The sequence below is a fragment of the Panthera uncia genome, chromosome D4 (genome assembly GCF_023721935.1).
Source record: "Panthera uncia isolate 11264 chromosome D4, Puncia_PCG_1.0, whole genome shotgun sequence".
Lineage (NCBI taxonomy): Eukaryota > Metazoa > Chordata > Mammalia > Carnivora > Felidae > Panthera > Panthera uncia.
The window spans coordinates 80,054,976-80,077,667 of NC_064807.1; the positions used below are offsets into that span (position 1 = coordinate 80,054,976).

The 22,692-nt window shown below is 47.1% G+C and overlaps 1 protein-coding gene across 4 annotated transcripts in view; it reads left to right on the forward strand.

Moving 5' to 3' along the window:
* The window catches only part of RABGAP1 (RAB GTPase activating protein 1), a 177,520-nt gene extending 159,552 nt beyond the window's left edge, over positions 1–17,968 (forward strand). For 3 of the 4 annotated variants that reach the window (XM_049628522.1, XM_049628513.1, XM_049628533.1), the window contains 7 exons: positions 1,427–1,519; positions 1,956–2,066; positions 11,265–11,369; positions 12,233–12,316; positions 13,022–13,093; positions 14,731–14,928; positions 16,260–17,968. In XM_049628522.1, coding sequence (XP_049484479.1) covers positions 1,427–1,519; positions 1,956–2,066; positions 11,265–11,369; positions 12,233–12,316; positions 13,022–13,093; positions 14,731–14,928; positions 16,260–16,382 — 786 coding nt within the window. In that variant the 3' untranslated portion in view covers positions 16,383–17,968. Of the gene's footprint in view, positions 1–1,426; positions 1,520–1,955; positions 2,067–11,264; positions 11,370–12,232; positions 12,317–13,021; positions 13,094–14,730; positions 14,929–15,612; positions 15,759–16,259 lie in introns of all 4 variants that reach the window. The other variant, XR_007457309.1, reaches the window with a different exon arrangement.
* The last annotated feature ends 4,724 nt before the right edge of the window (positions 17,969–22,692 follow it).

Consider the following 22,692-nt stretch of genomic DNA (forward strand, 5'->3'; position numbering starts at 1 on the left):
GATGGAAAGGAAATCATGGAACAGGATTTGGAGATGCTGCACACTGGGGCTGCCCCACCCCCTTTCTAGGTCTCCATTTCTTTGTCTAGAAAATAAGGAAATTAGAGGAGCCTACCTCTGAGATCCCTAATTCCTGGAACTGGGGGCTAAAAGTCCCAATTTGTGAGCCAGCAGCACTGTGCTGATTATTGAAGCTTCAGGAAGGAATGAGCATTTGCTTTATAATCAGTGCTTAAATTGCACGTATTTATTTTAGCACTTCTCTATGTCTTGTATTTCATAGTCTTTCAAAGTGTAATTTAAAAAATACCAAAGGGTTAGTGGTTTAGAGGAAGGAGTCAAACAGAAGTGTAAGAGTTGCATCTTGAAAGGATGCCCTTGGTTACGTTCAGGTTGAAGAAAAAAAAAAAAGGACCAGCCTATAAGAGGGTAGGGGAGCTGTTTAGGTAGAACGAGAGCCAAGAGAATAAAGAGAAAAAAGATTGCCTGGAGGGAAGAAGAGTCCGTTGGTGATGTTAAAGAGTGAAAGGCTGGAACTTTGTAGTCGAATTGGGGAGAATTATGACCCACTGGATGGAGTGATAAAGAAACCACTAGTGACCTTCAAGAGAGTATTTTCTATAGAGTAGTCAGAACAAAAGCTTGATTTAGAGAGACTAAAGAGAGGCCATGAAGCAATGGAAGTGAAATGTATACATACACCTGTGGTTTGCAGTGGCTGGTAAGAAGTGTGAGAGAAAGAGGACAGTAGTTTGATGGGGTAAAAGAGCAGCTAAGCAGAGTGGTCGGCAGAATGGTGTTTTTAAGGGCAGAGGGAATTGTGTCTACTTGAAAGCAGCTCAGGAGCTAGTAGAGAGGAAAAGTGATAGATGGGAGGATGGTAAGGTGAGTTCAGCTTGGACTTTGCATGGAGTTTAGCTGACTGGGCTCAAATCCCCTACCTGTCAGTCCCTAACTGAGTGACCTTGGTCAAGTTATGTAATCTCCTTATACGTCCATTAACTTGCCTATAAAATGAGGATGATAATACCATATCTTGTAGAAGTGTCCTGAGGTCACAGATTGAAAGCACCTTTCGGTAGTGCTGGTATGTGTGAAATAAAATGGTGGAGGAAGAAAGTGGCAATTAGGAACAACAGGACCCAGAACTCAGGTAGGAAGGGTCATCACAGGGTATTCATTCTAACACTGTTAGTAAAAATCTTAGGAAGCCATTATCCCGAGCAGAACCCTAGACCCTAGTGATGAAGAAATCTGTGTCCTGAGCTTACGCTCCGCTGCGATGATTCCCCTCTGCAAATAGGAAACACCACTCCCGGAGTGACTGGAGATGCTCAGGTCAGCAGAGGTCTTGGTCTTCAGTGCAGGCCCTGAGACACTCACCACTTCTGATACTTTTTAATTTGTGCTGTGGTTTATCCTACAGATTAGTCAGAAGAAGTTGAAAAAATATGAAAAAGAATATCACACCATGAGGGAACAGCAGGCCCAACAAGAAGACCCGATCGAGCGATTTGAGGTTGGTTTGCTTATGGCCCAGGTGATGTGAAGACCTTTCAGGCTTCCCTTGCATATGATTGTGCCTGTAACTAGCTTTGTTGAGTTCTTTTTAAAATTCAGTTCCACTGCTTCTGGGTTCAAGTTTCAGTTTGAATTTGCAAATTGGAAAGTAAGATCTGTTGTGCTTTAAGCCAGCTGCCTGGGTTGTCACAGTTCAGTGGACTTCTGTCACAGTTAATCTGAAGTAACTGCTTGACAGAGTCACTGGAACCAGTTAGGTATTTCTCACCAGAGACAGAAAAGAAGAAAGTGCTGGTTGCCAGCACGTTAGGACCAGCCACTCCTCCCATGATTTCCATAGGACTCAGAAATGAGTTTTGAGGGTTAGGCCTGAGAAATTGTCATTTTCATCACATTTCTACATGTTGTATGACTGGTTTCTTTCTACATTTCAGCGAGAGAACCGGCGTCTACAAGAAGCTAACATGAGGTTGGAACAGGAAAATGATGACTTAGCCCACGAGCTGGTAACCAGCAAGATTGCACTGCGCAAGGACCTGGATAACGTGAGTCTTACTTGGCAGAAGGGATGGATTCTGTTGAAACTCTTGGCTTCTCCCCTCGTCGAATGCAGTCCTTGAATGGTAGTATTTATTGTCCTAACACATCACCTACAAAGTGTCCTTCCTGTGATACCACTTGCTCTTATCACTACTGCTTCCCTCCTTCCCTTCGGGGTTTTCAGTTAAGCCCTCCTTCCCACGTTCTTGTCAAACAGGCAGCCCTCAAACTCCTTTCCCATCATTGTTTGATAAGAGGCCTTGTGACTAATTTGTATGCCCTCACAATTGGCAGGAGCATTTAATCATTATAATTTACTTACCTTCCCTGAGAAGAGATTCTGTTATCCTGCATGTTAGGTGCCTGTTGAAGAAGCATTGCTGATGGTTATAAGGCTCAGTGCCTCAGCAGCTTGCCATTTCACCAGTAATTTCAGTTGGCAGATGTTCTTTCTTTGCTTTTCCTAATCGTAAAGATCACGGTGATGGCTTTCCTGGCAGGGTATTTGTCCATTTTATATACTATAAGCCTCCCCTTGAACAAGTATAGTCTTTCATATGTCGTTTAGGTCAGAAGTTGGCAAACTTTTTCTGTGAAGGGATGGATAGTAAACAGTCTAGGCTTTGTGGGCCATATGGTCTGTGTTGCAACGTCGAACTCTGCCACTGGCACAGAAGTAGCCGTAGACAGTAAGTAAAGGAATGAGCGTGGCTGTGTTCCAATAAAACTTTATTTACAAGAATAGGTGGCAGGCTGGATTTGGCACATGAACTGTAGTTTGCCAACATCTGACTCAGATTTCCTTGTCAGGCTCCTAAGATTACTGTTCTGCTCATTGGTTTCCTGAGGTTCTAGAGAAGGCTCAGGCTGTTGAGGGTTCCCAGGGGACTTACATGATATGTTGAACCCCATAAGATCTATGAACTTCATGGGGTCCTTGACATCCACCAAATATGTATGAAAATGCTGTGTTCTGTTTTTCTTTGAAAGTCCATGCTTTCATTAGTTTCTCAAAGTGGTTCACAAGTGAGATGAGAGTGAGACGGCAGTACATACTGGTTTTTATTCTCTTTAGAAATAGAATAATGGAGTAAAAATTTTTGGACAGACCTGTATTCTAGTAGCAATTACACTCCTTCCAAGTAGAGTAAAATGTGCAGAGGTAGAACAGTAGCGTGACAGTGAGAATGCCATGACTCGGTGTGTGTGGGAACAGCGCCACCAAAGTATTCGCCACAGGCAGTGTCAGTGCCTCTGCTTGGCAGCTGCACAAAGCTGCATGTAACTGGGAAGTCTCCTTTTTCCAGTTTTTGCAGGGAGGCGGTTTCAAGGTCATTAGCCCTCAGTAACCGGAACCTAGAGCTCTTACTGTCTTTTGGTTTACCACAGTCTGGCCATCAGGTTCGAGTCCCCTCCCTATGGTGCAGATTCCCGGCATGCCCTCTGTTCTTCGCAGGAACACAATAGAATCATCCCCTCCCTGTTCAGGCCTTTCTGCCAAGTGCATGGAGGGAGCTGGGTTACACTGAGCAGGAACTGCTGAAGCAGGGCCACAGCGCACACCTGCGGCGGCTCCACAGAAGCTGGAGATCATGCCGAAAGGAGGTGAAAAAGACCAAAGAAGACGGGTCCTGGGTAGGAGCTCTGTGTTCCACAAAGGAATGATATGAAGAGGCAACTTAAGCTAGGATCCAGGTGGATGTTTGCTTGGAGCTGTTGCATTCTCATTGGACAGGCCCAGTAATCACACTGGTGTGCCCCTGTTTAAGGTGGATCACAGACTTCTTATGTTCTTGAAGCTTGCCCCTAAAAAGGTAAAGGTATAAACCTTTTTTCAAGTTGTATTATCCTGACACAGTAAAGAACTAGGTCCTTTAACATTCCTGATACCAAAGTGAGAAATAGTTAAAAATGATGTGAGTTCCCATTTCCTGATCACGTATGATAGGCACTGTGATAAGCACTTTGCTAACCTCTGGAATCTCATAACCTTGTCTCAGCCTTCTGAGGAGGGTTCATGAGCCCCGTTTATGGATGAGGACTTTTTTTTAACAATCAGGAAACTTGAGACTCAGAGAGATGGAAGCGCCCCAGAGGAAGCGGAGCCAGGAACCCAACCCAGGCCCATCTAATTGGAATGCCCCAGTCTTTTCCACAATGCCACAGTCTCCAAAATAAATACGGAAAAGAGAGGCACCTGAGGGGCTCAGTTGGTTGAGTGGCTCAGTTGGTTAAGCATCTGACTCTTGATCTCGGCTCAGGTCTTGGTCTCACCGTTTGTGGGATTGACCTCCGTGTCAGGCTCTGTGCTGACAGCGCAGAGCCTGCTTGGGATTCATTCTCTCTCTCTTACTCCCTCTCTCTCTCTCCCTCTCTCCCCCTCTCCGTCCCTCCCCCCTTGGAATAAACTTTAAAAAATAGGTACATAAATAAGGAGCGAGAAGGTACGATTTGATGTCATTAACTACATCAAAACCATAGATAGTGATACATAACAGCAAACCTTTTTTGAGCACTTAATTAGTTCTAGGCGTTGCCCTAAGTGCTTTTTACTTACTGTCTTATCAGATCCTCAAAACAACCCATGTCATGTCAGGGATAAAGTGTGATCCCCATTTATTTATTTATTTATTTATTTATTTATTTATTTTTAATATGAAATTTGTTGTCAAATTGGTTTCCATACAACATCTCAAAAAGTGCTCATCTCAAAAAGTGCCCAAGGGATACAGCAGGAGCGCTGATCCCCATTTTACTGGTGAAGACCTGAGGCAAAAGAGGTAAACTGTCGGACATGGATCCCACTGTCAGTCAGTGCCAGAGCCCTCAGATTGGAACCCAGATGGCCTGACGTCAGAGCTCACATTCCTAAGTTGGCTCAGAGGAGCAGGGCCCTGAACATCAAACTGAGGTCCCATCCTGTAGTGTCAGCCATCTCCACTAAGACAGACCTTCCCACAAGTCTGTCTTCTCGTTTCTTTTGAATCGTCACTGAAAACCAACTGAGGTTCTGAAGGGAGGGCTGTGGTGTTCTCTCACCCCTTTTTTTGGTTTTGGCCTTCAGGTACTCAGTCAGGTTTTTGAAAGAACTTCATTGTCTTCAGCTTTTCCCTTCTTGCATCCCAGAGTAAAATTATGGTATGTGACTTACCGGGTTTCCAGAACACTTTTCCAGTTGATGTTTTATGTCACTTTTATTGTTCCTCATCTGTCACTTTTGTTAATATGGAAATTACTAGTTAGCCACTGGGTCCCTAGGTGACCCCAGCCATGCTTTCTCCTCTGTGGCCCGGGAGTAATACCCAGATCTAACATTGTGCAAGGCACCTGGCACAAGGCCAACAGTGAGTCCCCTCTGGCACACTTGCTGTCTGCACTGAGCGCAGCGTCAGAGTGAGAGGGAAACTTTCGGGAGCCCTCCTGCTGAGATTTGGATTCTGGCTGCACTAAGCATTATATCTGTGACCTTGAGCAGCTTGTGAACCTTTCCCGAATGAATTATTTGGGCCTGTCAAGAATCAGTTGTGTGTATGGGTCTCCTCAGTTCCATACCTGCTCCATTAATCTATGTGCGTGTCCTTATGCTAACCCCATGGTCGTCATTGCTATAGCTTCACCATCAGAAGATCAGGTCTTGGGAATCCTCTTTGTTGTTCTTAAAAAACAGTTTGGTTCTTCTATCATCTGCATTTCTATATAACTAATAGACTCAATTTGTCAGCTTCTAGAAATAACAGCCTTCTGGGATTTTGAGTAGGGTTGCACTGAATGTATAAATCAGCTTGGGGAGAATTATCATCTAAATAGTATTTGAACCTTCCAATCCATGAATAGGTTATAATTTTCATTTATTTGGGTCTTTTTCAATTTCAGCATTGTTTTTAGTTGTCAGTTAACAAGGCTTGCACATTTTTAAATTTATTGTAAAGGATATTGTTTTCTTAAATGCATTTTCCAATAATTTCTTGCTAATCTCTAGAAACAAAACTGATTAGGGGCACCTGGGTGGCTCAGTTGGTGAGTGTCCAACTTCGGCTCAGGTCGTGATCTCATGATTCGTGAGTTCAAGCCCCGCATCAGGCTCACTGCTGTCGGCCCATTAGTGCAGAGCCCGCTTCAGATCCTCTGCCCCCTCTCTGCCCCTCCCCTGCTCGTGCTCTCCCAAAACTAAATAAATATTTAAAATTTAAAAACAGAAATAAAACTGATTACATGACCTTCTATCCTGTGACCTTGCTGAATTCGCTTAGGATTCTAATAGCTATTTTTGTTTGTTATTTAGGATTTTCCACATACACAATCATTTCATCTCGGAATAAAGACAGTTTATTTCCTTTTGAGTCTTTAGGCCTTTTTCTTGCCTTCCTGCACAGACCAGGATCTTCAGAACAGTGTTGAACGGGAGAGGCCCCCTCCCAATGAGGCTCCCTTGTTGCCGTGTCCCAGGTGTCACCTGTAGATTTTCCAGAGATTGGGTTGAGGAAGTTCTCCTTTCTTCCTATTTGCTGAGTTTTTGTCATGAATGGGTGTCGAGTTTTGTTATTCTTCCTGCATTTGTTAAGATGATTATTTACTATTTCTCATAATTCTGTTAATATGGTGACATAATTTGATTTTTTAATGTAAACCAGCCTTGCATTCCGAGGAAATTTAGGGTTTCCTTTTTTTCCCTTCAGATTTTTATTTGTATTAAAATTTCTGTGTTCATGAGGAATATTTGTCTGGAGTTTCCTTAATTTTGTGTTAGTGTCAAGGTAATGATGGCCTTCAAAAATAAATTGGGAAGCATTCCCTCCTGTTTTCTTAAGGCCTTTGTGTAGTATTCTTCCTTGATTAAATTTTGGATTTACCTGTAGTGAAGCCATGGGGGCCTGGAATTTTCTTTGAAAATTATTTAATAATGAATTCAGTTTACTTCCAGACACAGAGCTATTCAAATTTTCTAATTCTTCATGTGTCTACTTTCATCATTTCTGTCTTTCACGTAACATAATCATGTCAGTTATCTAATGTATTGGCAAAGTCATTGGTATTTCCATTGGTATTTCTTTTAATGTTTATACGATCTACTGAGATGGTCTGTCTTTCATTCCTGATATGGAATGAATTTGTGTCTTCTTTTCCCTTAATTTGACATTTCTAGAAATTTATCAAGTGTGTTGATTTCTTCAAAACCCACTTTTTTGGTTTCTTTTGTTTCTGCTTGTTTTGTTCCATTGATTTCTCCTTTCCGTTATTTTTTTTCTAACTTCTTTTTTAGTTTAGTTTGCTCTTTTTCTAGCTTTTTTTTTAATGTTTATTTTTGAGAGAGCATGGGTGGGGGAAGGGCAAAAGGGAGGGGGACAGAAGATCCAGAGTGGGCTCTGCACTGACTGCAGTGATCCTGATAGGGGGTTTGAACTCCTGAACCACGAGATCATGACCTGAGCCGGAGTCGGACGTTCAGCCAACTGAGCCACCCAGGGACCCTCTTTTTCTAGCTTCTTAAAGGGAAAGCTTGATCATTAATTTTGGACACTTTTTTTCTTTTTCTTTAAAAAAAAACTTTTTGGGGTGCCTGGGTGGCTCAGTCGGTTAAGCGTCCGACTTTGGCTCACTCAGGTCATGATCTCGCGGTCCGTGAGTTCGAGCCCCGCGTCAGGCTCTGTGCTGACCGCACAGAGCCTGGAGCCTGTTTCAGATTCTGTGTCTCCCTCTCTCTCTGACCCTCCCCCGTTCATGCTCTGTCTCTGTCTGTCTCAAAAATAAATAAACGTTAAAAACATTTTTTAAAAATAAAAATAAAAAAACCCTTTTTTAAAATTTATTATTTTTGAGAAAGAGAAAGCATGTGAACAGGGAAGGGGCAGAGAGAAAGAGGGGGGATAGAGGATCCAAAGCAGGCTCTGTGCTGACAGCAGAGAGCCTGATACAGGGCTCGAACTCAGGACCATGAGATCACGACCTGGGCAGAAGCCAGAAGCTTATCAACTGAGACACCCAGGCGCCCCTGGACCCCTTTTTTCCTAAAATAAGCATTTTAAAGTTACATATCCCCCTCAAGCACTATTTCAGCTGCATCCTACACATTCTGATAGGTTTGTTTTTATTTTCATTCAGTTCTTATTTTTTCTTTGACCTGTGAATTGGTTAGTATCAATTAGTATTAGTTTATTAAACAACTATTAGTATTAGTTGTTTAATTTGCAACTATTAGGGATTTTTCCCAGAGATTTTTCTGTTGTTAATTTCTGATTTAATTCATTTGTGGTTGGAGTACATATCCTTTCTGATTTTAATCCTTTTAAAATATATTTATGCTTATTTTAGGGCCTACTTTTGCTCTATTTGGGTGCATGTCCCACAAGCACTTGGAAAATGTGTGTGTTCTTTTGTTGTGGGTACAGTCTTCTATAAATGTCAGTTTGGTCAAGTTGATTGAGTGTTGTTAAAATCTTCCATAAACTTACTTGTTTTCCCTCTGCTTTTTCCATCACTTACTGAGAGAACAGTGAGGAAGTCTCTAATTGTGCATTTATTTCTCCTTTCAGTTATGTCAGCTTTAATTTCCTGTAATTTGAATTTATGCATACATTTCAGATTATTACGCCTTCTCAGTGGAATGAGTCCTTTATTGTTATGAAATGTCACTTTTTGTCTCTGGCAATACTCTGCTCTGAAATCTGCTTTGTCTGATACTAATGTAGTCACTCCAACTTTCATTATATTGCATGGTACATCTTTCTCCATCCTTTGGCTTTTAACATATCTGTGTCTTTCTATTTAAAATGGTCTTTTGTAGCCAGCTTATAGTTGGGTCTTGCTTAATTTTATTGAGTCTGATAATCCCCTTCTTTTAACTGCAATGTTTAGGCCAGTTACGTTTAATGTAATTACTTATATGGTAGATTAAGTCTACCATCTTGCTATTTGGCTATTTGTTGCATTTGCTTTTTATTTCTTTTCTTTCTCCTTTTCTGCCTTCCTTGGTTTAATTGGGTATTTTCATGATTTGAGTTTATCTCCTTTATTACCTTATTAGCTATTCCAGAGCTTTCTTATTTCCAGGCCTCTGTCAGCATCTCTGGCCCCTTAACTCTGCCTCCTTGATGTTTTGAGATGTGCTATTTGGAACCCTTTGCCCTACTTCTTGTCCAGAATGTGCCTCTAGGTAGAAATCCAGGGTGGTAGTAGAATCCATCTTGTTTGTTTTCTTTCTCCCAGGAACCACAGTCCTGCATTTATTATTTTCACTGTCTGAAAATAGTAGTTTCATACATTTTATCCAGTTTTTTGTTTACAGTAATAGGGTAAATCTGGTCCCTGTTAGTCCTTCATGACCAGAAGTGGAAGTCTGGATTTGTATTTATTCTCTCCAGACCCTCCCTCTTCCTGTGCTTATGCAGATGGAGTGCAGGGAGTGTGGTGCCCTTAGGGGATGCTGGTCAGGCCAGTCCATTAGTTTCTGTGCACCTCCCTTTCACAGCATTGAGAGTCACTTCTTGGCGTGACAGCACCAACACTGGGCTTAATGTCACGCCACCTGGTTGTAGATTACAGCTCTGCTACATGCGCTGTGAGAACGTGAAGGAATCACTTCCCCATTTGCTTTTCTTTTCTTTCTTTTTTTTCAAACAAACTGGGGAGCCAGAGTGGGCAGGGAAGACTTGACTTCAAAGACCCAGTTCATATCCTGACCATTTCACACTTCTTAGAATCACTACCATGATAGTGATGACGAATAGCTGAGAGAACGTACGAATGTGCCGCAGGCTCCAAATTACTTCTCAGAAGAGGATAACTGAGTCCAGGGGAGGGAAAAGAGAGGTAATAGGTTGCTCCACAGATCAAAGTAAAACAAGTCTTTAACGGGACTTGCCCCTCTTTACTAGTTATTTCCTCTCTTGTTTGATTCTCATTTCCCTTTTGATTGCTTCTTGGGTTTGAGCTGTAGAAGAAGATGACAAGCCACTCCCCAGAAAGGATTGGCCTTAACTCTTGGACCCCACTTAATTGCACACTTGTGCAGTTTGCCTGTAATTAATGCCTTTTTGACATTGCATTATCATGCCATTCTCAGTTCTCCATGTAAGGCCTCAGCCCTGCAGATCCTGATCCCCCCAAAGAAGATTCATCAGGGGAGGTGGTATAGTGGAATGTGCCAGGGGCTCCATGACACCTCTTTTTTTTTTAATTAATTTTTTGTAACATTCATTTTTAAGAGAGAGAGAGAGAGACAGAGCATGAGTGGGGGAGGGCAGAGAGGGAGACACAGAATCTGAAGCAGGCTCCACGCTGTAAGCTGTCAGCACAGAGCCCGATGCGGGGCTCAAAACCACAAATTGTGAGATCATGTCCTGAGCCGAAGTTGGACGCTTAACCAACTGAGGCGCCCCTCCATGATACCTCTTTAGCTAGGTGACATCAGAAATGCTGTTTAGTTTCAGGGAATTCACCATCCATTCATTGTTAAAAAGGAGGTTGGTATATAACAAAGACCCTCCATATCTAGCGGTCTGTAACTAGGAGCTTGTGCCCTCTAACATGCTCATTCTTCACTTATCCTTGAAATGTCCAGTCTCAGGGACTCCTGTATCTGGCATAGGTGCATCATTTTCACTTAGACCCACAGATCTACCCACCAGACTTTTGTATGCTTTCAAAAAACACTGGGGTAGAGGGTGGCCATTTCAGATAATGAAAAGAGAGTGTCAGGAGGGAGGTGGCTTCCTTTATCAAGTGATGAGAATGAGGTGCAGAACTTGTTTGATGAAGCACATGAAATACTAAGAGTCTGGAGGAGGAAAACCAGAATTTATCATTACTATTATTAGTGATAATGACAGGTACCTTTTATTGAGTGTTTACTGTATTCAAGGTGCTGTGCGGAGTCCTTTCTGTGTTTTATCCCTCATATGACAAGCCTGAAGTTCAGAATGATTCTCAGTGACTTGTTCAAGTGGCACATGATTCAGGAATGATGGGAGTTGAGCCCAGGCTATCTGATGCCAAAGGCTGAGCCCCTCACCACTGTCCTGCACAATGTCTGTGCAAGAGACTGAGCCAGGCACTTGTGCATGAGAGTCTCTGTGTGACCTCAGGCATGTCATTTCCCCTCTCTGGATCAGTTTCCCAGTCACGTTAAAATGGGATTGTGCTGGCCAATTCAGACCCCATCCGGTTCTCGATTCTTGTTGTGTGACAGCATCTCTTACATGCTTCAGGCTGAAGAGAAGGCAGATGCACTCAATAAGGAGCTGCTTATGACCAAACAGAAGTTGATTGATGCGGAAGAAGAGAAGAGACGGCTGGAAGATGAGTCTGCTCAGGTAAGGGGAGCTCAGCCCTCCCACATGCCTCTGTGTCTTGACAGTCATGAGTCCAGCTGGCGGCTTCCTGCTGCCACTGGGGAACCCGCAGACAGCTGGCTTCAGTTTCCCTCCAAAGGCTTTTTTAATTTACTGTGTAAAGCATAATGGTTGTTAATAATTAGAGCGTAGCAGGAGACAGTGGGGCAAAGACCATCCTTTCTTGGGGCAAGAGAAACTCCTGTGTGTCAGCATCCGAGTGTGACAAAGAAGAGAGTTATTTTAGCATTTCTGCAGAAGGAAAGCAGCCATCATATAATGTCTAGCTCTTCCCCTACCTGTCCGCTGGCATCTCCCCCACAGAGCAAACTCTGGAAGGCCTATCCTGAGCTAGCCTCCACAGTCACTGGGGGCACAGACCCGCAGCCATAGGACGAAGAGCTTTGGATGCTTCGCACCACGGAGGAAGCCCTTTCTTGCCCTCATGGTTCTCCGTAATGGTCATGCTGTTTAGTCTCTGTCAGGACAGCCTGAATGAGAGCAGGGCGTTTTCTCCATCATGAGGAAGGAGCAGTTCTCTGATGAGCTCTTGAGTCTGTTTGGTTTATGCTGTGTCCTCAGCTCAGGCTCACGGTTGTGCTGCACTGGCAGGGGGAGCCTTAGCCAAAGCCCCACTCCGAAACGGGGTTTGATCTTTTATGGAAGCGTTTTGACTGTTCTCTCCCCCTCCTGGCATCAAGACCAGGCAGGTGAAACAGAACGCTTCCTGAGTAGGTTGGTTACTTTTTGGAAAGCCCAGAACAGAGCAGTTAGTGCCAGAGCTTTGTATTTCCTTTCAGACATTCACTTTTCCTTTTTTTTTTTTTTTTTTTTAACACCTGCAGTTAAAAGAAATGTGTCGTCGGGAACTCGACAAAGCAGAATCTGAGATTAGAAAAAACAGTTCCATCATTGGTGACTACAAGCAGGTGAGTGAGTGCACTGTTGGTGGGCCACATGCTCTGGAAGCCCTGCTCGCCTGGATGAGTGTGTCCCCTCCACATCCTGGGCTTCCCGGCTCTGCCACCCGCACCGACCGGTCACTGTACTTCACCGGGCAAGTGACGTCACTGATTCTTAACGGGAAAATAAGAGAAATGGTCCCTGTCTCAGAGAACCGTCATGAGGGTTCCATAAGATCGTGTCTGTAGAGGGCCTGGCACCCTGCCCCACCGATAAATAGGCATTTAATAAATGAGAGCCACGCTCTGTTCTTACGGCCTCACATTCACCTATGCTCGTAGGCCGTAGAACCACTTCTCTCCCTGGCTGGTTTCAGTTTTAAGAACATAACTGAACTGGTCTTGTTCTTTCCTAAACTTGGATCTCGTGCCGGCTTGTGAGTCCGTCAAGTGTGTGTAAACCGTTGGCCATCGAGTGGGGCACCAGTGAGTTCCTCGAGTCCTAGGCCCATGGATATGGAGGTGGCCCAACCAGAGGAACCTCTGCTCTTCCCCCGACTCGACTCGTCCCCCCGGCACCCTCCCCCACCCGGCACCACCTCCACCTGGTGTGCAAGTACCGTCCTCTCCGCTCAGCACGGTCCAGCTTCCACTGCCGGATTCATCCCAAACCCAGGTTATGCGGATGATGACACTGCTCAAGAGACTGTCTCATTTCATTTGTTTCTGTAGATTTGTTCTCAGTTGAGTGAAAGATTGGAGAAGCAGCAGACAGCTAATAAAGTGGAAATTGAGAAAATTCGGGTAAGTTTTCCTCTACCAAAGAGATTCTGTACAACCTACTTCATTTTATGGCTTTGTTCAGCACAACAGATTTTGGGAGAGGGTAGTTTGATTTCCCTTTGATTTCAAACGTGAGAGAAGCCACCCAGTACCCTGTTAGGTTCCTGTCATGGCCTGGCTGACAGCTGGTGGTGTGCCGGTCTCCTCTGGAAGGGAGTACAGATGAGACCCAGAGATCTGGTTTTCAATCTTAAAATACAATTGGCCTTTTCCTTATAAATCCACTTAACATCCTCTGGATATCGTGACTGAAAAAAAAAAAAAAAAGGCGACCCAGGATTTCCGAATGTCGTCAGTACAGCAGGTGATCACTGCAGGGCACAGAGGTGAAGGAGTCCAGCCAGCAGTGGGTTTTGCTTGAGGGTAGGGGTGCAGAGACCAGGACCCTGTGGCATCACTTGTCATTCCCTGTGTTCTGTACACTGGGACACTCCCCTTCGGAGCTCAATTACTTCTGTTTATAATGGATCCCAAAACAACGAGGACTTTGTGTAATGTTTTTGTTTTGTTGCCAGTTTGGGGGCTTTTGTAACTTGGTGCTTTCTTTCTTTAGGCTGTCCCTGTGTTAGAAGCACTTACCACATTTTTCAGAGATGAGTAATTTACCGAAAGATGCTTTTCTAACACACTTACGACCCCGTGGACAGGAGGGTGGGAGGGATGTGCTCATGGCCTCGCACACACATCAGCAGTTTACCTGGAGCGAGAATACACCTGGCCTCCGCCCTGAGTAGAGTGTGAACAGCAGTATCTATTTTTTAAATATGACTTATTATCTGATTCTAAAACTGTTAATGCCCACTGCAGAAAATTTGGAAAATGAAAGAAAACAAGCTCTTGTAATTGTATTACCCACAAATAACATCACCGTTATTAACACTTCGGTGTACGTTCTTTGAGTTTCTGTGTTTATTTCAACGTACAAAATGCCGTTCATTCTGAGATACTCATTTTTTCCACATTCACATCTGAGAAATTGGGACATGCCTTATAACTGAGGGCTTTCTAAAGTGGCTTAATTGGAAGAATGTTTTCTTAGAGGAACATGAAATGGGGTTTCTTCCAGTCAAGGCCATCTTACTTTGATGAAATGCGGTAAATATTTGTAACCATGCTTTACAGACGTTTCTGTTCCTTGGTCACCCAGCATTTAACCAGTTCACCGTGCTATGAAAAATTCCTCAAAAACTTTTTAGAGGCTGCATACAAACTACCTTGTATAAATACAGCACAGCTCTGTATTTCCTCTCCCACAGCGGTTGGATAGTTTATACCCCCTGCCCCATTTCGTTTCTGTCTCTGATTCCACAGTGAAAATCTTTGTACATGAATCTTTACTCACGGCATCTTCGTTTTTTTAACCGAGGTTCCTAGAAGGGAGGTGACAGACCAGGACATAAGAATATTTTTATTGCTTTTAGTGTATGACACCACGTGGCTTTTCCAGTAGGGCATCTGCCAAAGGGAACATAGTTTTTCAGAAGCTGTGGTGCTCAACCGAGAAGCCATCTCTTGGCTCCCCAAAAAGGAGGCGCCCACACCTTCCCACGGGGCTGGTTTCTCTTCTTTGCCTCTTCACATCTGACCTTCAATTTCAGCAAAAAGTGGATGACTGTGAGCGCTGCCGGGAATTTTTCAACAAAGAAGGTCGCATAAAGGGCCTGAGCTCAGCCAAGGAGGTTTTAGATGAGGACACAGATGAGGAGAAGGAGACCCTGAAGAACCAGCTGAGGGAGATGGAACTGGAGCTGGCCCAGACCAAGCTGCAGCTGGTGGAAGCGGAGTGCAAGATCCAGGTAACGGCCGCCGCCCTGGGCCCGCCCGCGTGGGCTGGAAACCCTGGAAATGACCTTTATGGTGTGGGGGTTTTCTCCCTTTTAACCTTTGACCGTAATCCCTGTGGGAAGAAGCCCATTACTTACGATTTACCAGCGGATGTTAATTAGTATTTGGACGGTCATAAGAATTGGACTTTATCAGAGAATTGTCCGTCAACCTTGGGATCTTTTTGGTGAAGCAGAGAACACCTGCTTTGAAATCACAGCTGCACCACCGAACTGTGACCTTGGGTTAGTACAGAACCTCTTTACACTTCAGAGTCCTTATCTGCAAATGGAGACAAGGCCCCCATATGATAGTTTGTTCTGAAGACTACGTAGGATGATGCTCAGAAAGGGCTCTCGGCACTGTGTCCGAGGACTTCCTAACTGCGAACTCGTAGGTCCCAACTCCCATCATTTAACTAGCTTTGTGACTTTGAACATGTGACCTGATTTATCTGAGCCTCCACTTCCGAAGAAGAAAGTGGGGCTTACTTAGGTCATCTTCACACTGCCGGGCCAGTTCCACGAGCACCAGTAGAATACGGAGCACAGAGTGGGCCCTAAGCACCGTGTGTGGAAGGGACTAAGTTCAGGACTAAAGCTTAGGGCCTGGTCTCCCACATCACACACATTCACTGGGCATCTGCTCTTTGCCAGGCCCTGTTCTAGGTGCTGGGGTTGCAAAGCTAAGACATGGCTTGTGTGACTGTCCAGGACAATCAGGAAAAGCACCACCAAGGCAGCAGTATGTGAGCTGTGGTCAAAGAATGAACCAGGGTTGCAGCTGCAGAAGAGAGAGAACAGTGAGCATCCCTGGTGGAGGGAGCGGCGTGCTGAGCGGCAGAGGGAGGAGAGGGCCTGCCCAGTGAGGAGTGCCAGGAAGGCAGGGGTGGAGGTGGGCACTGAGCTGGCAGAGTGTCTCTGGGTCCAGATTATGAAACATCTCAAATGTCTTGCTAGGGAGTCTAGACTTTAAAGGTCTTTGCTGGAAATTAGTGGCGTGGTCTTTGAACCAGACCATTAGCTCTGTCTGCCTGATGTGCAGTCGGTGGATAAGAGAAGGAAGCGCTCAGTTAGGAGGTTGTTTTAATAAGTAGACGAGGCAAGAAATGAAGAGGTCTTAACTAGGAAAAATCCCAGAACTCTAGGGATTCCAGACCCTTTTATGCCAGGTGGAGACTGGGGAATTTCCAGAGGCCTCTCAAGAATAAATAGGCTGAATTCTCATCTTGGCTCAGCTCTTGGGAGGCACCTCCCTTGACACTGGAGCCCAGCATGCTCACCGTACATTGTTCCCCTTGCAGGACTTGGAGCACCATTTAGGCCTTGCCCTGAACGAGGTACAGGCCGCCAAGAAGACGTGGTTTAACCGAACCCTGAGCTCCATAAAGACGGCAACGGGGGTTCAAGGGAAAGAGACTTGCTGAGTGAAGTGGCTGCCTCCAGACACCTTCAGAAAACACGACACCTTTTGTTGCCTTCTTTGGCCAGATGTGTGATTCTGTGACATGTCCCAGGACCAGAATGTACCTAAGTCAGATCCATAGCAGCATGTTGGTAGGTCATTGGACCAGAGCTCATGAAGCAGGCAGCCTCTGGGGTAAGGCTCTCCTAACTACTGATGCTAACAGGCCTGCTGGCTGAGTGACGCTCTGGACACGCTCTGGGAGACCATCCTCCGTGTGAGCTCCCAGGCCTCTTCCTGGTGTGGGTCACCACCTCACCCAGCCCAAGGGCTGAGTTGACATTATCGGAGTTTGGGGATCCTTCAGGCTTTTGGTTTTTTTCTAAACCTTTAATCTTTTTTTTGTTTGTTTTAAAATATACATATTATATATATATTGTGGGGTGGGGGTGGGGGGGGGGCAGGGGATCAGTATCGCAAATAATTCTTATCTACTTCGTGCCAGCATAGGGTCCTCCAGGTAGACGCGGAGAAGCACTTTGTTTTAAATAGGAGGGTTTCCTGGTTGTAGTTGAAGCCACCTAGTTTTGTTAAAGAACACATTGCACAGGTGTTGGGTTTGGCATTATTCACGTTTCTGATCAATTCTATGCAACTCTTCTAGTTCCTCTTGTTTTTAGTGTTAGCTGCCAAAACGTCACAGGGCTGGGCTGGGCGACTTGACCGACTGTGAGACAGGGTTAATCATAACGTGGACAAATCTTATTTTGCTTCATGTGTCGTGTGTGTGTGTGTGTGTATAAATATCTTTTCCCAGTGTGCCCAACTGACAGTGTTTAAATCCCAGACTGAGACTGATCTGCACAACCTAATTATGTGGATATTTGGGCACTTAATGTCACTCCAGTTCTGCTGGGCTCCACTCTCCTCCCCCACCCTCTCGGAGCTGGGAAATGCTCCATCACTTCAAGGTCCCTAGTGCTTTTGCACAACAGGTCATACAGGCGAGGAGGACGCTGCGCCGTGTGCGTGCGTGCGTGCGTGTGTGTGTGTGTGTGTGTGTGTAGACACATGTGCGGGATGCACAGGCCCAGGCCCGGTCCTGCTGACCCGTGTCCCTCCCTGGCTGGCTGGGCCCCCGGGCCTTCCCCCGAGTGTGCTGGGTGCAGACCTCGCTGTTCAGATGGGCTGCAGGTTCTCACTTCAAAACTACAGAATGGAGGTTTTAGCACCTTTAAAAAAACAAATAACCTAGCCTTTTAATTTATATACTGATATGCTGACGGGCTGGCGCCGATGATCTGGTCTCCGCACGCAGGGTGCAGGTAGCTGTTCTAAGAGGCACTGGTTTATGTATAAAGATTCTTGGGTTGTTTTGTATCTCTTTTCCTGTTGGCTATACTAACGCTTGCTGAGGTCACTGTGACAAGGGAGGTAACAATGGCAACCCCCACCCCCCGAACCACACCCTCCACCGCTTTCTGTGTCTTTCTTGTTCAGTTACCAAAACAGCTGTAAGCCCATCTAAAACTAGGTGCGTGGACATTGTGCTAGGGTAGTTTCAGTGTGTCAACTTTATGAACTGAAATATAAACCAGTAAAATTGTATTACTATTTCTTTTGTTGGTTTTATTTTAACAGCATATTCATTAAATATTTTGGTACAAAGAGCATCACTTTGTAGAAACCGGTTTCATCATTATGTGCTCCGGCCCCCTTCCCTGCTCCCACTGTCCGGGAAGAGCAGCCTCCGCGCTGTCGGGACAGGTGTGTGGGGGCCCCAGGCGCCTCCCCACCCCTACGTCTCCGGCGCGCCAGCGGCACGGGGTGTGGGGAGACGAGCTTCTCCTGTGCCAGGCCGACGCCTGCGCCACCACGGCAGACTTGACCCGCTTGGTGAAATCCAGTGCCGTGTTCCCGGGGGAGGCGCCATTCCCGTGTTGGAGGGTTAAGGAAGTCCTACAGGAGGTGAAAGCATCTCACCAGGCAAGAGATGGGAGGAATTCGAGGCCTGAAATGTGAATGTGCGAGAGAAGTAGCTGTGGGGGAAGAGGCAGTCCGAGTAGCTGGGGTCTAGCCCTAACACTTTTCAGGAAGAGTGGCGGCATGGACAGACACGTCTTTCAGAAAGTTCCTTTCTACTTACGGGGGTCCCCCTCCACCCTAAGGATGCACAGGGCCCCGGCCGTCCCTCTTTACCACCTCGCCCCCTTCTCTGCGGCAGGAAGAAGAGCAGTCTCCCCAAGCCTGCGGTGTTCCCCGTGTGACCTGCCCTTCAGGACCCCTTCTACACCCGGCCTTGAAGAAGGGAAGGCGGTGAGTGAAGCCTCTGCCCTGTCTTCTCTCCGCTGCCCCGAAGCTGGGCGGGTGCCTCATGAGGGGCCAGGACAGCGGCTCCACGGCACATTTGGGAGTCCTCTGCCATTTGCAGGCTAGAGAACCTATCTGTGGGATCCACACTCGCGGCTAGCTGGGGCAGGAGTCCAGAAGGGCCAGCTCGCTCTAGGCTTTTCCGGTCCCAAGGGTCCTGGTGTCTGGGAGTGTAGGGATTCGGCAGAAACCCTCCCCTCCCAGCTGAGCCCCGGCCCAGCGAAAGGAGTCCGTGTACCAGTCAGCCTGGGCACGTTAGGCCTAAGGTCACTCAGATGGTCCTCGCTCTCGGGGAAGTCCCCGAGCTGTGTTGTGACTCAGACTGAGAATACTAGGTGCCACACTGTATGCTAAGTGCTGAAACAGGCATATGGGGCCCTGTGGGGACAGGGAGGTGAAGTGGCAGTGACCGTTTTCTGCACTGATGACGTGAGGGGGTTGTGGGATGGAGAAGCAGCAAGACATTTAGCTGCAGGAAACGCCAGGTGGGTACGCCATGGTCTGACGGAGCGAGACTGGATAATGAGGTTGAGGCCCCTGAGGCTGAGGAGTTTGAAGGCGGAGGGAACTACTGAAGGGTTTGAAGCCAACTTGCCTTAAAAACTGGGGGGAAGAGTCCTGTCAGTCCTTTAGGAAGAAAACTTGGAGAAGACATCTAGAGTCTTTATAAAGAGAGGTGGTAAAATAGGCCAGATTGGAGACGATTCCTGCAGAGTTACAGAAACTTGGTGAGAGAAAGGGGGAAGGACACAAAGGGAGAGAAATGGAGCTCTTGGTGTGTGGACTTGAGACTGTCCGGGAAGCACCCACTGGGAGGTGCCCAGAATCCAGACGGCTGGGAGTCGCGTGGGTTTCGGGACCTTAGCACTACCGATAACCGTTTGTTGTGGGGCGCTGTCCTAGGCTTCTGGCTGATGAAGCACCCCTCCCCCCAACACACCCCTCCCCCCAACACTGCCAACAGTTGTCACCATCAAAAAGATCTCCACGTCCCTGTGTAGATGTGGAATCCTGAAGGGCAGGTAAGACCGTACGAAATGTACACACTGAGCAAGGGCAAACCGCAGGCCTACGCACCCCCATTTAAAGAGAAAGGGGCCACGGTGTGAGGCTGTGGCCATCGGGAGGAAAAGTGTAGCGTGCTCTACATCACAGCGAGGGCAGGACCAGAAAAGACTCATCGGTGACAGGGAAGTTCACTGGTGCCCAGAGCGGCAGCAGACGTGGAGGTGGCTGGAGGGAACCGTGGTAGAGCAGAGAGCATGAGGCTTCGTGCTGGAAAACTCAGATCACGCTTTTGACTGTGGCCACATCTCTTCCCGGACCGTGCTGTCAGGGCTGCTCAAAAGCAGCGAAAGTACGGCGCAGGCCGCGTGGACTGCAGGCCCTACTGAACCCCAGCTGCTCTCCAGAGCCTTGAGAAGAATTCCCAGGGAGGAGGCGGCATCTTCCTTAGTCTCCCAGGAGTGCCGCCACCCCATCTGCTCTGAATTCCAAGTCCCCGCAGCGGGAGCGAAGAAAAGAAAATCCACGGGAGCTAAAAGTAAGCTGAGACCACAACTCCCGGCTCTGACTGACCCAACAGAAGCGAGCCCACGCACCGGGGAGTAAGGTGATTCGGGCCCCTTGTGACCTGGGTGAGGCCTGTCCTCATCAGTCTGAGGGAGGTTTATGGCATTAGAGCGCTTCACTTGCTTAGCCTGCCTCTGACGCTGGGACGCCCCCTCTCCTAGGACACATCTGGGGGGTGATGAGGTCAGAAGGATGAAACAGGTGCAAGGATTAGGACCACACCCAATGGCTGGGGCAGTGGCTCCCAGAGCGAGAGGCCTAAGCACTGAGTCTCCGCCCCTTCCCCATTTTATCGGAGAGGAAGTTGGACCCATGGGTTCCCGGCCCAGGCGCCACGGCCGTTAACCCGCACCTCTAGCTCCCCGTGACCGGCAGGGCACTTCACTGCCAACGACACACTTGCACGCTGGATTCTAGGCCAGACTGTGACCTCGGGTGCACCACTCATTTTGGAAAGTCACATGACCTTTCCGAGTTCTTCTCCTCGCCTGTATCCTAGGGGTTGCTGGGGCGCCATAAAGCTCCTGATCCTTCGCCTGTGTGCTGCTGGTCCCTCCAGCTGTCTGAACGCCCCTGGGAGTTCAGTGATCTTATCCTCAGATTTGTAAGCAGCGGTGGAAGATTTCCTGCCCGCCATCACAAGATCTGCCATTTCAACCTTCTCTCTCAAGAGCCACCTCCTCCTCTTCTGGGGCCCGCGAGCAAGACCAGCAAGGCTCCCGCCCTTCACTCCCCCATTTCAACTCCACAGGCTGTTCGCTGTGACTGTGGGGCAGGGGAGCAGCAGCGGGCCCAGGCCAGCCAGCTCTTCTGTGGCCAGTTCTAAGCACGCTCATGAATCCGGTGCAAGGGCGCGCAGAGAGGAGGTGGGCCCTGACTTACAAAGTGAAGCAGGAACACCCAGTGCCTTCGTCTACCCACAGTGGTTGCACTTACCTGGAAGAGGCATCAGCAGGCCTGGGCCTGGCTCTGCTTCCTCAGGATGTTCTGGGGCAGCTCCACTGTGGGACCCTCACAAGGGCGGGGGGGGGGGGGGAGTGGAGGGGTGGAGTGTCAGCTCTGGATACAAACTGTTGCTGCCATTTAGAAGTTCTACTTTTATCTGTGAGCCTCAGTGTTCTGATCTGTCATGTGTGGGTAATGCCAGCCCTGGGGAATAGCCACGAATATACTAAGACTAAGATGTGTGAAAAGTACCTGGTAAATTCTAAGGTTTAGAATTGAGCCCTCACTCAGCACCCGTAAGTCACCACTTACTACGCCAGGGTCCCAAGTTAAAGTTTCAGTTCAGTAAACATTTTGCACCATTAGCAGAGAAGCAGAGAGTTGTAAGGAACAGGACCGAGGCCTTGGTTCCTCATCCCTCTCCATGAAGGGAAGATCCTGCCACGTGTTCTGACCTGGAGAGTCATGAGGGCCAGGAAAGTGGTCCTGCACTCGGCCACTTCATCAGAGTCACAGCTTTCATTTAACCAAAGTGGGTCCACTGCTGTTGAAGACAGAAGCTTTTATTTTTATTCATCCAAAAGGGGAGAATGCAACATGTCAGGGCATTACAGACAGACTGCAGCAGCCAGACAAGAGGACCAGTCTACGGCAGAGTCCGACATAGTCAGTGCGAAGGAGCCACAGTGTGGGCGCTGGGGCGGCAGAGAGTCCCTTTGGATGAAGGCCAGGCATCCCGGACGAGGCACTGGTGACAGTCCACACATGCAGGCTGCTGCTTCAACCACGCCGAAGGTTTAAAGTTCAGAGTCCTACATGTAATCATTGCCCCAGACGGGAAGGACAATCCATGGTGGTCGCATTTGCCAATTTTTTCAACATAATACACAACGTAAAGTTATTGCCAAGGACTTTGCACTGCAAATGATACTATTTACACTTGCGTATTCAGAAAAAAAAAAAAAACAAAACAAAACACAGTAAATAGATATACAGATAGATATTTTCAGTTGATACCTAAAAAACTACCTTGGCCATCACCAGACCAGAGTGAGAGTAAGCCATAGCCAGGAGTCCAATGTCATGCGTGTAACCGTGCAGTAGGGAAAGGTTTTCTACCCACAACTACACTCGGCCTTCTCCATGCCTCCTGGACTCCCCACCCCAGGGGCTGAGGCCGAGCAGGGCCACCTTGCTCCTTTATGAGAGAAGCCCCCTCTCGAATAGATCTGGGCCTTAGTTCTGAGCTAGCTGCCTCGTCCCCAGACCAGGAGTTCTGCATGGAGTGGGTGACAAGTCCTACAGGCCACTCTCTGGTAATGCCACATGGCACTGAGACCAGGGTGGGCGGGCTGTGGAGCTAACAGGCCGAGCCAGGCCCATCAGCTTCACTGCCCCCAGAAGTGTCCTCACCCTAATAATTAGGGTTCTCTCAGGAGACTGTC